Source organism: Nomascus leucogenys, chromosome 5 (genome assembly GCF_006542625.1).
Source record: "Nomascus leucogenys isolate Asia chromosome 5, Asia_NLE_v1, whole genome shotgun sequence".
NCBI classification, from domain to species: Eukaryota; Metazoa; Chordata; class Mammalia; order Primates; family Hylobatidae; genus Nomascus; species Nomascus leucogenys.
Window position 1 is genome coordinate 10,516,166 of NC_044385.1, and position 17,048 is coordinate 10,533,213.

A 17,048-nucleotide genomic window follows, 5' to 3' on the forward strand; every position below is an offset into this window, starting at 1 on the left:
CTTCCTCACGCAAGCAAGAGTTAATCAAAGATGTCAATATTTATAAATGTCTTGATGGGTCCAATGTTAGGATAAAGTATAACCAACTTTTAAATTATAATAGTATATCATATAGTATTCAATAATGAACTTGGAAATCCTTGAGGAAGAGACTCCTTTAATTTCTGAATTAAAGCTTTTAAAAAATGAAATATACCTCTTCATCAATTTTAAGGAAGTTTCACTAACCATCCTGGGCACTTACCTCCTTCCACCCAATGGCATATTATGTGAAAGTGTACCACAGAAATGAGCTCTGGTTCCTGCTTATAAATCTAAAACTGTATCTTGATATTTTCCATAATTGTGTATATTCTCTCGTTAAAAATGCACAAACAAAAAGCAAACTAAAACAAAATGAAAATATAGCTCATTATCATGCTTGTACAATAAAAGTGAGTGTAACATATGCTATAACTAATAACAGGCTCATGAGCAATACTTAGTTTTGACGGCACCCTGGCTTCTGTGCCTTCACCATGAGGACACTGTTCAAACCTTGTTCAAAGAAGGCAAACACCATGGTGGAATGAATCCAGCTTTCTCTGTACCTCACTTCTGTTTTCTGAGCATCACTCCCTTTTTATCTATAAACAATATCCAGCCGCATGGCAGCCCCAGACTCTCACTGGACCTGTCCTGGTTTCAGGGACTGCCACTGGTTCTTTGTTCAATTAAACTGTTAAATTTAATTTGTCTGAAGTTTTCCTTTTTTTTTTTTTTTTTTGAGACAGTCTCGCTCTGTCACCAGGCTGGAGTGCAGTGGCACAATCTTGACTCACTGCAACCTCTGCCTCCCAGGTTCAAGCGATTCTCCTGCCTCAGCCTCCCGAGTAGCTGGGATTACAGGCACGTGTCACCAAGCCCAGCTAATTTTTGTATTTTTAGTAGAGACGGGGTTTCACCATACTGGCCAGGATGGTCTCGAACTCCTGACCCTGAGATCCACCCGCCTCGGCCTCCCAAAGTGCTGGGATTACAGGCATGAGCCACCATGCCCAGCCTGAAGTTTTTCTTTTAATATGCTAAATAGGCCACCAGCCTCAAAGGCTGATATGAAATTAGGTAATGGATGTAAAATCCTCAGCAAAGTGCCTGACACAAAGAAATGGATCAGGAATTTTAGTAAATGGCTATTCTCATTGTTAGTATACTATCATTATCACTACTACCACCATAACTGCTATCAACGCCATAGTTCCCATACAGTTGTAGTGAGGAGTGGGTGAACATATTTGGGAGTCATAATTTTGCCCACCACAACATACAAAATCAAAGTCATTATTCTCTCCTTGCTGTCCCCAGCACTCCTTTGGTCTATACCTCACCTAATACAGCTATTGATTTGGGGACACAAGCTAGAATCCATGGCAACCATCTCGGGTTACTCCCCTTCATCTATTATCATGTCTATGTCCCCACCCAAATCTCCTCTTGAATTGTAGCTCCCGTAATTCCCTCATGTTGTGGTGGGAACCCAGTGGGAGATAACTGAATCATGGGGGCATTTTCCTCTATACTGTGCTTGTGGTGGTGAATAAGTCTCACAGGATCTGGTGGTTTCATAAGGGGAAACCCCTCTCACTTGGCTCCTCATTCTTCTCGTCTGCCACCATGTGAGATGTGCCTTTCACCTTCCGCCATGAGTGTGAGGCCTCCGCAGCCACGTGGAACTGTGAGTCCATTGAACCTCTTTCTTTTGAAAACTGCCCAGTTTCAAGTATGTTGTTTACTTCCCCCATTAGAATGTAAGCTCCTTGACAGCAGAGATTTTTGTCCATTTCGTCACTGATCTATCTGAAAAGCTTAGAACAACGCAGCGTACATAATAGGTGCTCAATAAGTATCTGTTGAAGGAATGAATGCATCATTCTTCTATCCTATCTTGTATTTCAGTTCTAGATAAGAAACACATTCCAAAAGCTTCATTCTAATCTCTCTTCCCCTTCCGGGTTATAAGCTTATTTTTCATTTGTTTTAAATAGTTTTTATCCTACATTTGCAGTACTGAAAAACGGATACAAGGTAAGAAATTGGAATTTGGGAGTAAATAATTGTTGAAAACCTGTGGGATATGCCTGAAATTGTCAGAAATGTTATTTGCTGTTTTCTTTAGCATCCCTACCAAGGAGGGGGTCAAAATCCACCCAGTTAACCCCTCTCCAATCAGCTTCTTGTAACTTCTAACAGCCCTTATATACTCTATTGTATATTCCGTCAAGCTGATACTGGCATTATTCATGCCCTTATGTTTGTCTTACATATGCAAATTATAAAACCCTAAGTGGGCAGTAAATTTCCTGAGATCAGGATTCATGTCTTCCTGTGGTATTCATGGTAAACAAAGGACATTCGTCAGGTTATTGATCCACATAAAGATAATAAGGACAAATATTATGGCTCACCTATATTGAAATATATGCCAGTTATTCTTTTAAGTGATTGATAAGCATCATAACCAGAACACTTACAACATTCTTTCAAAGCCGATGCGCATACCAGCTTCATTTTAAAAATGAGAAAACTGCAGCATATAGAGGTTAACCAGTTTACCCAAGCTCACAATACCAGCTAGGTACTCATGGGTGAGACCAGAATGTCAACCCAGGCTTGGCTGTGCCAGATACTGCCATTAATCACGGGCCACTTGTGTGTCCCTGACGGAGTGCTAAGCCCCAGTGAAAAAAAGCTGAGGAATTCAGGCTCAGAATCACATCTACACATGATCTTCACTCATCCATTTATATTCCTTATATAAAATGATGCTATAAAAAGTGTTCCCTTAGTCAGAAGAGTTTATACATGATAGAAAATTGCTTTATAATCACATAGGAAATCAGTAACATAAAAAAAGACAAAGAAGTTTAACAAGATGATAGTTGAAAAAGAAAACGCTATAAGGTAAGTAATGGAGAAATGACAATCTATGTTAACATTTCAAATAATCTTGGTTTATGCTTAAAGAATCTTTGGGCCAAAATAATGGCAAGAGTTATAAATAGACTTGTGGCCTTTGGTATATATTGCTCCCCATTTCTGAGGCTTACAGAAATATTCTTTCTTTCCCACCTACAGGCCGAAGTGCTACAAACACAAATATACTCTTTGATTTACCACTCATGAGATGCTCTCAATAAATGCTCTCCACAGAAATATTGACATAACAATAGTAACAATAAGAATTCACATTTAATGGGGCAAACGGAGATCAACTATCCAAAGGTACATTTTTAGAAAGTAGCACTACCAGGATTTAAGCCCAAGTGGTGAAATTCCATAGCCCTTCCTCTTATCTCATAAACTGCGCCTCTGGCACAAGCATCACCTAATATTTTGAAATCACATACGAGATTTAAGAATGAATTTCAAAAATCACATGTCACTGTAAAAATCACTAAGACATGAGAGATGGTTCCACGGGTTAGTAGGGTCTATTAAGGGCTTACTATTAGAACAAAAAGGAGAAAGAGAAAGAGGAGCGATAGAAAATATATACGATTTTAAATTAGAGTACATAATTTTTGCTATGAAGGGCAGTGGGAGAATCTACCTTATTTTTCATGAAGCCTAAAGTCACCTCCATTTATAGTAATTTCTTCTTTCTTATCTACCTTACAGAATAATTTAAAAAAAATCACCCCTTTCTCTACACTGTGTAGTGCCTTATACATACCACTAGTCCCACTCTTACCATACCATGCTGTAGTAGGTTTAACTTGACCTTATCTAACACTATTTTATGATTTTTAGGATTAGAATTGTCTCGCTGTCTTTGTATTCTTATTACCTAGTATGCAGTTTGTGCTCAGCATTTGTTGAAACAGATTAAAATAAAAGCTAATCTACTTAGAAAACTACATAGACAAAAAAATAGATAAAATACACTTTTACAGCTTCCATCCATATATGATATATCCCAAAGACAACAGAATGTAAAATATGCCCAAATCAGAACTCAATTTATTTAAAAATATATTTCAAATATGGAGCATGTGAAGCACAGGCTGTTAGACCCTCATTTTTTTTCAAAAATGATATTTGTGTAAATAGCAATAATAAACAATATCTGGTATAAACCGCATACATAGTGAGCTGAGGGGTCAGGAAAAGAATAATGACAGATTTAGCTCCCAGGAGAAATGAGGGGGTCAAAGGTAAGCAGCTCACATGACCTTGTGACTAAATGTTAACGGGTGGTATTTGGTGTCCTCCCTGAACTCTAGCTTTTCCACATCAAGACTGTGCCTTACTCTTGCCACCTTGAGCACCAAAGACCTATGGGTAGAGCCTTGCTTGTTGGTCGAACTCCTTTGACATGGTCCAGCAGCCACATCTTCTGTGAATTCTTCCTCTGCCTGTGTGGCTGTCTACCTTCCCTCTGCAGACAGGAGCACCCTTGTGCCGTCTAGATCTGGATCATAACTGTCTGAACACCCTACACTTTCCCAAGAATCAACCCTCAGATCCCACTGGAAATGAGAAGAAAGCTCTATAGACAAACTAGCTGTAGCAAATGAACATGACGTACTGTTTTCATTAGGAAAACTTCAGGACCTTACAACTGGTGACTTCTTCTTCTTGTTTTAAATTTTTTATTATACTTTAAGTTCTGGGATACATGTGCAGAACGTGCAGGTTTGTTACATAGGTATACACGTGCCATAGTGGTTTGCTGCACCCATCCACCCATCATCTATATTAGGTATTTCTCTTAATGCTGTCCCTCCCCTAGCCCCCACCCGCTGACAGGCTCCGGTGTGTGATGTTCCCCTCCCTCTGTCCATGTGTTCTCATTGTTCAACTTCCACTTATGAGTGAGAACATGCGGTGTTTGGTTTTCTGTTCTTGTGTTAGTTTGCTGAGAATGATGGTTTCCAGCCTCATCCATGTCCTACAACTGGTTACTTCTTCTGTACTAGCCAGGAAAAGGAAGGCTTGTACATAAAGTCCAGTAACTTAATCATCATTTAACCTTCCTCGAAACTAAAAAATATATATACATATAGCTTTTTTCTCTCCCTTCTAAATTTTGTGACTCTTCAGAATTTTCAGATTATTTTTTAGAAAAACCCAATAATTAAATTAAAAAAATTATTTAATCCATAACATAAACAGTTGATTCATCACCGTGATGACTTCTTACCTGGCTTGTCTGAGAAATACGACGAGTCCGGTTGTAAAGGGCCATGCTGTCTCCCTCCCGAGTTCTTTCAATTCTCCAGCCCCAAGCCAGCATAGTTTTTAAAGATTCTTTGATTGGCCAGCGATAAATTTCTTTTTCCTAGAGAAGAAAAAACAAAAAACAACAGATATATTATGAATGTAAATAAAAATGTTAAGTAACACTTTGCTCTAAAATAGACTGCCTTCACTTTTTAAAAATTTGATGAGCATAGCTTATTTAAAAATAAAAAAGGAAAGTAAAATTCTAAAAAGCAGAGTGCGAGCAGAGATCTAGTTTTACTAATGTTAGTAAGAGGGATCCTTGCTTTGTTCATTATATAGCACCAAGGTCAATTTCCTTTAGCAACCCAGTTCCTAGTACCTTACACAGAAACTAGAAAGGACAGACACAGAAAAAAGGGACAGCTTATGTAATATACATGTGACTCACAATGAAGTGAAATCCTTTTCATTTCATTTGTCAAAATACTCATTTTTTTCCCAAAGAAGTAAAATATATGAAAATCTATACATAATAAGCACATTATTACTTTGTCATCACTCATCGAGAAACTCTCAAGCAAGATAAGAAGATTTTTAAAGTACTTAAAATATGGAAGAGGAATAAAAACAAAAAAGGAAAAGAAAAATGTTAAGGAGAGAAGAGAATAAACACAGAAAGGCTGACAGAAACTAAGAATGGAGAGGAAAAGACAAAATATAAGAAGGCTTTTTTTAGGACCTTTGGAAGAAAAAATGCGAAATTTAAAATAAAGAAGACATTTTAATATAAAAAATATAACCAAAAAAACACATTTTCCAAAAGAATAAAAACTTTACAAACTAAAACAAACAAAAAATCCTCACCTTTTCAGACAATAGCTTATATGGCTTCATTAATGGCTGAACCTTAGAAGAGTCTGAATATATTTCTCCATAAATCCATCCATTTGCCAACTTAAAAAAAGGCAAACATTAAAAATTGTTTTACACGTATTAATTTTAGAGATTGTAGATATGCAGGTGTTTAAGTGCGTGTTTGATAAAATAAAGCTAAAATGAACTAAGGTAAGGGTTAAGATTGAAATTTTATCCAGCATAAGTGACTATAAAGATATTCATCCTAATCAATGCTATTTGCTTTTAAATTTCAGATTCAGGGAGTAAATGTGCAGTTTTGTTACATGGATATATTGCATGATGTATTTTCAGTAATCATCTGGAACAAGTCTTTTATCTAGAGATTAGAAGCACTTGATCTTCCTTAAACAGACCAAGGTCTTATAATTGTGCCGATAAGCATTCCCACAGGAGGAGGCTAGAGGGATGCATGGTCCCAAGGATGTTTATTTTGACCCATCTTGGGACCCCACCTATGAAGTGTAAATACAAAACATGCATTTTAAATAGGAAAACTAGAGTATGCATCTCAGCGTCTTCTCTGAATAATGCCACCTGTTTTACCCATTCTTTCATCAAATTTTCTCTCAACACATTCATTCCATATTATTTTGCCCATCTGTACATATCACCATTTCCCTATATAATTTCGTGTCTGCCTACAGAATCTGAGTAATTAGACTGGAAAACCTTCCTGTAATATTCCTCTCCGTCACCAACTCCACCCACTCAGTACTCAGCAGAGTTTTTATATAATGTAGATCCTTGCTGACTTACCTAGTAAATCAATTACTGAATGAAGAACCAGATACTTATCAAAACCAACAAAAAAGGGTTTCTTAGAGGGACTGAAAGACTAGCTGGCCAGGGCAGAGTTTGAAACTCAATATGACATCCCCAGCATGATGGTCTTCATTTGTTATGTAGCATACACATCCTCTGGAAGCAACCTTTGGTGTCTGATTTTCATTTCACCAAACCAATATATAAGTATTTTAGTTCTTGAACTATCTCAACTCAACTCCTCTGACGAACCTACTTTAAACTCTTGTCAAGTTTAGACTAAGCTCAACTTAAACGTGAACTGTAGGCATAAGATTTCCCTTAGAAAATCTCATAATATGTAGAAATTATCTCATAGATGCAGCTACTTTAGTTTTCTCATTTCTGTTGTTTTTCTTGAAAACACAGAAAAAAGTCACCTGGCTGATGTAATCTATTTTTAGTAAACTGCAGATCTAGTTGGTAGTAAGAAATACACCAGGAGAATAGAAAAGGTCAATAATTGTTAAATCCTGATTAAGAATTTTCAAGATTTTATCTCATATAGAACTACACATAACACCTGGCCAGGCATGGTGGCTCATGCCTGTAGTCTCAGCAGTTCGGGAGGCTGAGGCTGGCTGAACAACTGCTTGAGGCCAACAACAGCTGGAGACCAGCCTGGGAAACATAGCAAGATCTCATCTATATAAGAAATATTAACAATTAGCCAGGTATGGTGGTGTGCACCTGTAGTCCCAACTACTCAGGCGGTTGAGGCAGGAGGATTGCTCGAGCCTGGTAGTTCCAAGCTGCAGTGAAGTATGATCACACCACTGCACTCCAGCCTGGGCAGCAGAGCAGAACTCAAAACATAAACCAAAAAACCTACATATAAAACCAAAGTTTCCTTAAAAGGTGAATTCTGAACCTGGAGTCATCATTTCCTCCTGAAGCTCTTGGTGATTGTTGCTTTTTACTCTGATAAACATTATATGTTATAGAAACTATATTTATAATTTAATGAGTAGATCTTTTGAAAGCTTAAAATAGTGCTTATTCATAAGTATATCATTATTTGTGTTAATGATAGAGCTAGCTAAATATTATATTATTATATAAGCTAATTGTAATTAAGTATTTTTTCCTAATTTAGATCAAGTTCTCATTTTAAAACAGAAAACTGTCATGGTCAGAAATATTTGAACAGTCATTAATAATGACTACTGAATTAGAATGTAATAGTCTTTTTACCTTGTCCATTGACCATTTGTCATGGGAGTGTTCTGCATATTTGTTAATGAAGTATTCCAACTTCTCAGGAATTGTAATACTATGAGAAAAGTAAAGACAAAAGAGCTTGATTTTCACAGAATTTACAGGAAATCATATTAATAATTTACTCGCAGCTTATGAATGCTTATATCTCATTCAATTTTAACTGTTAAACACTACTTTCTTTTTAGAATTACATTTTTCTATTTTCAGAACAATATAAGAAAAGTCAAGCAGATAATGTTCTATCTGCTCATCTTATGTTGATTCATATTTTAGGTGCTAACAACAAATTACATATCATAAAACTATAATAACAATTATTATTAAATATATAAATTGAAATAATTAAAATACATTCAAAGATGAGGACAATAGATTACACAAAAAAGAAAAAACAAGCACTAAATTTAGTAGTGATGTGTTAAAACTTTTAAACATACGTGGTCCACAAATAACACTGTAAATGTTACTGGTATTAACTATAGGGAAAATAATTAACTCCTGCTTTTTGATAATATTTAGTCTTGACTCCTTTTGTGTTTAAATGAATATTTAATTACTTGATGTTGAGGACATGCAAATGATGACCAAGTCTGATGATAAATCTAAGGGTCAAAAGGTATCTAGGAATGGAAAATTAAATATATATACATAATTCTATTCATTAATGAATAGATCTTATTAAAGTATTAACTTTGATAACACAATTCTACATAAAATCTAGTATAAGATGGTTTGCTGTTGTTTTCCAGCAGTTAACAGTAATTGAACTATAAGACATACACATACTTAAGAAGCAATATATAAAAAATCGGAATCATCTAGAAATCATTGATACCGCCACGTAAACCTGTATCTGTTAAGAAGTCCCCAAAGGGGCAAGCCTAGGTAAATTAATATCCATGCCCACACTTATTAATTAATTGGATTTAATGAACCAACACCAAAACCATGACATTGTTCTGATATTTAAAAATCTCAGATTAGATCATATGTTAGCAAACCACAAACTTACCCATGTAGGAATGTGAACATGTGATATTTTGGTTTACTTACTTCGGAAGAGATACAAAAGATCAATCACATAAGCCAAATACTGGGGGATGGGGGAAAGGGTCTTGTCTCACAGGACTGTCATCAAAGACCAAACATGCAAATTTAAGGCATTATCAAACTAATGGCATACCACTCAGGTTGAAATTCTGATCTGGTTATGGAAGCTAAATCAGCTGGGGGCCACTCAGAAGCCTCAAAGTTGAACTCCCAAGCAAATTCAGAAGCCGTGGATAATAACTACCAAGTGTCTACCTTGCTAAAACTGATCTTGCTGAGTCACCATGGAATCAGTAAGATAATGTGGCATGAAGAGGCAGCTTTCCTTGCACATGGAGAACCATGGTCCTACTTAAAAACAGTAACAACAACAACAAAATGCTCAGACGTCGAACACCTGAAGTTCCCGAACATCCTATTTGTAGAACAATTCGAATTTTCCATAAAAACTCTCATTCGATATTCCCTTCCATCTTGTGCTGCGTTTTATCATGCTGAACATCAGCTGTTAACCCTGGGCCTTGCTGAGATGTGGTGACGGGTGAAGGGATTCCCTTGCTACTCACAGAAACAGCTTTGCAGTGCATGCTGGGAACATCCTAAGTAAAAGATGTTATATAGAGGTTGATTGTAGTTACTAATAAACATTTAGGGTTATATTTCAACTAAAAATATAACTGATATACTTTCTTAATTCTATTATAGATATTCCATATACAGAGTCTTGACTGTGTTAAGAGTATCCTAGAAGGTACATCTTATCTATTTCTGATATTAGTATAATCATTATTATTATTACTATAATTTTATAAATTAAAGGGACCCCTATTAAAAGGATACCAATTCAAAGGGGGCATGTATTAGAGAAAGTTCACTTTAGTACCTTATTCAATTTCAGACTTCACACATCATTTACAATAAAAATCTGCTGCAATAGAAAGAGTCCATACTTTGAGGTATCAACAGGTTGTGGGTTAAAGTTCCCTTCAGAATCCATTGATGACTGTTTTTCCATCATACTGACATAATTTGACTCCATGTAGTCTGGAGGCAAAGCTCCCGCAACTGCACTCAGGCAAGGCAGTGCCAGTTTGAAAAGTTCTTGTTCATATTTCTGGGAAAAATGGAAGACCAAAAAAAAATTACTATACGGCAAAAGTTGTTAGCATGATCATCAGGGCTGACAGGAGGTTGCAGAAGAAAATCTGAATTACCCTGGACTAACTGAACTCTCTGATAATTCTTTTTCTACGAAATGAAACACAGAGCCTAAAACCCCATCAAACAAAAAAGAAGTTGCAGCTGGATTTACTGCAGTTTCAGCTTAAGGAGAATAAAATCTTTGACTCTACAACACACTGGAAATGAAGTAAACTTTAATATTGTCAATGTGTAAAATGTCGTTAAGAGATAAACATAATTTCAGTCAATAGGGACTACATTCCTTATAGTTAGCTATAGATAATTCCTGTACATTATAATGACTATACATAAAAAAACATAAAGCATAACATTCTAGAGAGTGAGAAATTTTAACTGATCCATGCTGCATTATAAAGGTTTGAAAAATAAAATTCTGAGCTGGAAAAGAAATTCTATAGAAAGTATGCATGATAAAAATTTATAGGAAGAGGTATTTATATATTAATGACAGTTAAATTTACATTTATAGATTTTCTGAAAAATAAAAATAGTAATTTAAATTCTTTCACTTTAAATGTTCAATGTCAAATAAATGTTGTAAATGATTCTAAAAAATACTTACACATTATTTTAAAAGGACTCAGTTTACCAAAGGAAATTCAGTAAGAAAAAGCATTAAAGTGTTGCTACCAAATGTAATTGCAGACAAATTTTCTTCTATTATGTAGCAAATTTGTGGTTATACTACTCCAATCATCTAATAATGTCAATCTCGGAATTGGAACTAATTTTCATTAATTTAAGCATGAACATACAAAACTTGTTGTTCTGCCTTTTCTCTAAGATCAACACCTGCCAGTCATCTGAAAACATACGAACTATTCATTACAAATTTTGCAACTATAAGGGAATGTCATATATGCAATGCAACACTGAGTGAAGGTACCTAAATCTCCATAGCAGCAAAGCTGGAGACTTTAGCAGGGCACTGGGATATTACAATTACATAAGATATCATGTTTTGTATTTTTATATTGGATACAATTTCTTTGGCCTTTATAAGATTGGAGATGGGACTAGGAAGAGTTTGAGTCCAAATGCACCAGAAACTTACCAACCTTGTGCATAATTTCCTGAACTGCTTAGCCATTTTACATTCAGAAACAGTGTTATGATCACAAGGAAAATGCTACCATGATGATTAAGTAAATATAAATTGCATTTTCAATATTTGTTATGAAGTTGAGAAAAGAGAAAAAATCAAGCCATATGTGTCTTGGTTAGCAAAGATAGTATTCAACTAGGAATACTATCTTACTAAGAATGTGTGGCTTTATACCATTTTATTGATACAAACAAACCCATAAAACATTAAATTACCTTTTGAGATAGGGCATCAAAAATGCCCCAGAACAACTTTCTTGATAAATGAAGTTCTTCTTCTGAGGCAGCACCAAAGTTTCCCCACCCTCCAGGCAGGCAGTAATATTTCCAGCATCTTTCATAATGATTTGTCAGCAGCTATGTGGGAAAACAATTATAAAAGCAATGAACTATCAAAACCTTTTATACTGTTTTTTTTTCACTTCTTCTCATATCACACTCTAATGCTACATTATAAAGTCATCTGAACTGAAATTGCTCAGTCCCATATAAATTATCTTGGAGAATACTATCACCATGTATACTACATGTGGTGGTTAATACCGAGGGTCAACTTGATTGGATTGAAGGATGCAAAGTATTGTTCCCGGGTGTGTCTGTGAGGGTGCTGCCAAAGGAGGTTAACATTTGAGTCAGTGGACTGGGAGAGGCAGACCCACCCTCAATCTGGGTGGGCACCATCTAATCAGCTGCCAGCACAGCTAGGATAAAAGCAGGCAGAAGAACCTGACTTGCTGAATCTTCTGGTCTTTATCTTTCTCCCGTGCTGGGTGCTTCCTGCCCTTGAACATCAGACTCCAAGTTCTTCAGCTTTTAGACTCTTGCATTTACACTAGTGCTTTGCCAGGGGCTCCCGGGCTTTCGGCCACAGACTGGAGGCTGCACTGTTGGCTTCACTACTTTTGAGGTTTGGGACTCAAACTGGCTTCCTTGCCCCTCGGCTTGCAGACGGCCTATTGTGGGACTTCACCTGGTGATCGTGTGAGTCAATACTCCCTAATAAACTCCCTTTCATATATACATGTATCCTATTAGCTCTGTCCCTCTAGAGAACCCCGGCTAATACACTATGCCTCTTTCCATTTTAACACTGATTGCAATATGAGGACCAAACGCCCAATTTTACAAATAACTATATCTTGAACAGGATTCTTTATGAGGTTGTTTGGATGTCTATGTATCCCTGAGTTCTACATTAATCATTTACTTATAATTTTATGAATTGTTATTAGTATCTTGGAATCCATGTGTAAAATGAAGGGACTGATGTCAGGATGACCCAGAAGCACAATAAAGGACCTATACATCTGTGATTCTTTTTGCTCCCTCTCTGCCTCTCTACGGCTTGCCGCAAAACTTACTTCTCCAAGTAAAGTTCCAAAATTGCTCTACTCTGATCACTTCTTTGTCTACATTTCTTTGGTGGTTATGGATGCAATTTATTACTTTACTTATTGTCTATGTTGCTTCTTACATTTTCACCTATGTATATTGCTTGTTTATAACTAAACTGGAAGGTCAAGGACAAGCACAGAATCTTTCAATTATTTGGTAGTTATTTGGATAATTTATTCTTGATCTATATTTGTCAAATTAACAAAATGATCTTATGACTATACATATTTTGGCCTTTTCCTATATCTAAGGAAGAAAATAAATTGTAAGAATTACTGTTATTAAAGTGGGCTGCATGTCTTACTGTTAAAATATTACAACTCATTTACTTTCCCTTTCAGTTAAAAAAAACAAACACATACACACATCCACACAATTTAGCAGTCACAAATGATGAAATACTGAGTTCTAATTTGCTTGGCTTAACACTGACGTATCTCTAATGTAAAAGAGTTTTATTGCATAAAGGTAATAGCATGAGACTGTATCTTTTTTCACGAATTTTCCAGCTCATTTGTATCAAAAACTTTTGCAAGACAAGGACTATTCAAGATGACAAAAAAACATAAAAATAGAATTTTTAGCAAGGATATAATTTATTTTACCTAATTCATGAATGTATCTAGATTTATTAAACAAAAGTCAATTTTCATAGAGAAAGATTACTTTTGCTAAATATCCAGGATGCTTACTGTAACAGCTCCATATAGACTCTTTATATCTCATACTTCTTCAGCACTAGTACTGGGTAGCCACTGGGGAAAAAATAATGCTACTAGATGGCATTGCAGAGTGGTCAGCTATAAAAAATCCATTACATTACTATATAACTTTGATGCAAACACTATATTCTATATTCTGAGTCTAGATGATGATATTAAAGGACACGAAAACATTCCCAACTCAGTAAGACAGAATGAGATTTGATCCTGAACAGAATAATAAAGTTAGAGAAAATATCAGTGATTTTTCTATACTGTGTGACAAACGATAATTGAATATACAGAGAAGTTATCTTTGAACCCTATGAAGTGACATTTGCAACCTGTCCTGTGATTATTAACTTAGAAAATGTTGTATTTAAAGCCTGGTCTTTATCCCTCGAGGTTTCTAATAATATTTTAGGCCAGGCCTATTACCATGTTTTCCAACTTAAGAATATCTTGGCTTATCTTTTCCCTGTGGTCCTTTTTTTTCCATTGATTTCCATTTCCATTGTTTCCATGGAAATCAATGTTAAGATTTCTATAATCTTACAGAACTTGTTTATTTCAAGTTGATGTACACATTCCTATAACTTCTATGCCCATTTCAATAATTGGGAGAAATTTCCCAGCGTCAAGCATGATGTATCTAAGAAATGCATATGTTGTCATAGAAAATAAAGTCAGAGAAGCCAGTAATCAAATATCTACAAACATTCCTTATACTTACTTTAAGAGGCATCTTTGCGTGTTCATTTAATAATGGAACATCAAATACTAATCTTCTGAGTAAGTGCTGCATCATAGAAGGTCTCAGTTGTCTGTTGGAACAAAGCTAATGTTCATAATGCCAAGAAATGTGTCTAAACTAAGTAGATCATTCATTAGAATAAATTATATAAGCCAAGGACCTGAATCTATACCTCTCTCCAGATGGTATTCATTAGATGTTCTTTGTCCAAAGATTAGCCACTTAGTTACTTAATTTCATATAAGGTTAGATTTCCCAACTTATCTCTATCCCCTAGATCTGAAGACCACCCTTTCTTTGCTACAGAAGATGTTTCTGCTCTCCTCCTTTCTTTCCTAACCACTCACAAATGCAGACCTCACTGTTTCCTAAGACTTTCCTCCATCAGTTTTAGTAAATGTCCCTTCCCTCATTCCAATGGATGGTAAGACGCAAAAAGAAGAGGGAATATTGGAACAGAAAGGAGGAAAAAAAGGCTGAGACAGCAAATTTGCTAGAGAAGGAAGGGAGAGAAAATGAATACACAGTGAACATCTACTGTGTCAGGCAACAGCAAGTGTTTTACCTCATGTAATACTTAGAAAATCTCTGTGAGATAGGCATTTTGGTTCAATTTTACAGAATCTTAAATTAGGGAAGTTAAAGAATTACGCTTCTGATTTTCCACTTCCCTCAGTGCCATCTGGTTCTCAACCCAGACACTCCTCCATGGGTGAAAACTTGCCCTTCCCCCAGGGACTGCCAGGCTGCTGGCTGCACCTGCAAGAGTTCCTGAGCAGTTACAAAGGAGCCATGATCTTTCTAGGGGCTTGAGAAATTATCATCTCCACAGGCAAAACTTCATCAGGGGGAGATACATTTCTGGTTTTCATCGTAAGACATTCTAGCACTTCTACTTATAGGAAATGGTTTTCCAGGTTGGACGAAACATTCAGCCTTCATCGTTGCCACACATAAATATGGTTTAATATTATGCTGTATCACATTTTATATTTAAGAAGTCCCTTTTTTCTTTTCTCTTCTAGAAGAGGAGTTAAATCATCAGACACAATCAAAAGGGGAGATCTATTCATCTCACCTAAAGTGGCCAAGGGCTCCCGACACAATTACTCCCCACTCCCAACATCCAGAATAGTATTCTGTAACTGGTCAAAAGCTATATCCAACAGCTGGATACCCTAGGGAGGCTTGGAGGAACACTCCAGAACTTGACTGGGAGCAAGGGTGATCGGAGAAGACTCATACCTCAGTATATGGGACTACCTAAAATGAATTAAATTTGTGGTATGGAAAATGTTGCCAAAATTCTAAATAATTTGTCAAAGGCCACATTGTAAATTCTGTTTTTTAAAGAAGAAGCTGGAATAGAATTTGTTATCGACTCACCCACAAATAGAGAGTAAACAAACTTCTATGGAATCCCGCTGAGCTTTGGTAAGTGAACAGCCCTTAGAAAGTCTATACACAGTATGAAGTAATGAGTCAATGAGAGAAGCATGGTGCTCTGTGCCAGCAAAGAGAGGAGCACATCTTGTTAACAATGGCAAGACGGCTGTGCAGAGGTACCGATTGAGGGCCAAGGCCATGTCTGTAGCACTCAAAGCTGCCTGAAAAAGAATCAGAGAGTAGAAGGCCATTTGTGTTTGGCAGTAGATAACTTTCAAAGGGATTAACATGGGGACATACAATTTCACTATCCGGAAGATGATAGCACTATGACACATGGAAATGTATTCTTTAGTTATATCTTTAAATGTCAGGTTCAGATGATTTTTACCACTAAAAACAATCAACTATCAATTGTTCATAAATAGATAAAAATGAATGAAATGACACCTATCTCCTCAAAAAACTTAACAAGTTCAGATTCTATCATTAAATATCAATGGTAGGATCAATGTAAGAAGACAGTAATATCACAGATGTGAGTATTTTCCTTTGCTAGGCAAAGAGAGAAGTTTATTCTCACAATAGATCTCATATGCGTAAATTCTTTCTGAATTCTCTTTATTATTCATATTTATTCTTCTCATGTCTATCAGCACCAATAATCAAAGGATAACTGTACGGGCGCCTGTAGTCCCAGCTACTCAGAGAGGCTGAGGCAGGAGAATGGCGTGAACCCGGGAGGCGGAGCTTGCAGTGAGCCGAGATCGCGCCACTGCACTCCAGCCTGGGCGACAAAGCGAGACTCCGTCTCAAAAAAAAAGGATAACTGTATTACTATGCTATCATCCAGACTATTCAGGTCCAGAATTTCATGTGAATATACAAAACAAAGAAAAAAGAAATTTTCATTTCATTTTTGTGATTCTGCTCTCATCTATTTCATGAAGGGGCTACTGTCAGCTCAAGTCCTGATGTGCTTTGAAATCAAAAAAGTACATTTAATTGATAAAATTAATGAGTACATGAAAGCAGGTATTAAATGTGTATAGTAGTATAACTACTACAATAACATTTAGGACTTCAGCTTATTCCACAGTGTTTCAAAGAAAAGAACATTTAAGCTGATAATGGCAGATTCTCCATGTGGGCCACATGGAGTATACAGAACAGACTTCAATCCACTTGTACCTTAACAAACGAAGATACCAAGATGATACTGACTCAACAATATCCATTACATCATCTTAATTCTTTAATTGCTTTTATTGAGAAGCATAATTGTTTAGGCCAATTTGGAGGTTGATACT

General features: G+C 36.1%; 1 protein-coding gene across 6 annotated transcripts in view; it reads right to left on the bottom strand.

The window, feature by feature from the left end:
• RYR2 (ryanodine receptor 2) overlaps nt 1–17,048 on the bottom strand; it is a 787,631-nt gene that overhangs the window by 167,344 nt on the left and 603,239 nt on the right. For all 6 annotated transcript variants that reach the window (XM_030812625.1, XM_030812626.1, XM_030812624.1 and 3 more), the window contains 7 exons: nt 15,739–15,959; nt 14,332–14,422; nt 11,719–11,859; nt 10,146–10,309; nt 8,119–8,197; nt 6,070–6,159; nt 5,183–5,320 (listed from right to left, as the gene is read on the bottom strand). In XM_030812625.1, the coding sequence (XP_030668485.1) occupies nt 5,183–5,320; nt 6,070–6,159; nt 8,119–8,197; nt 10,146–10,309; nt 11,719–11,859; nt 14,332–14,422; nt 15,739–15,959 (924 nt within the window). The remainder of the gene's footprint in view (nt 1–5,182; nt 5,321–6,069; nt 6,160–8,118; nt 8,198–10,145; nt 10,310–11,718; nt 11,860–14,331; nt 14,423–15,738; nt 15,960–17,048) is intronic.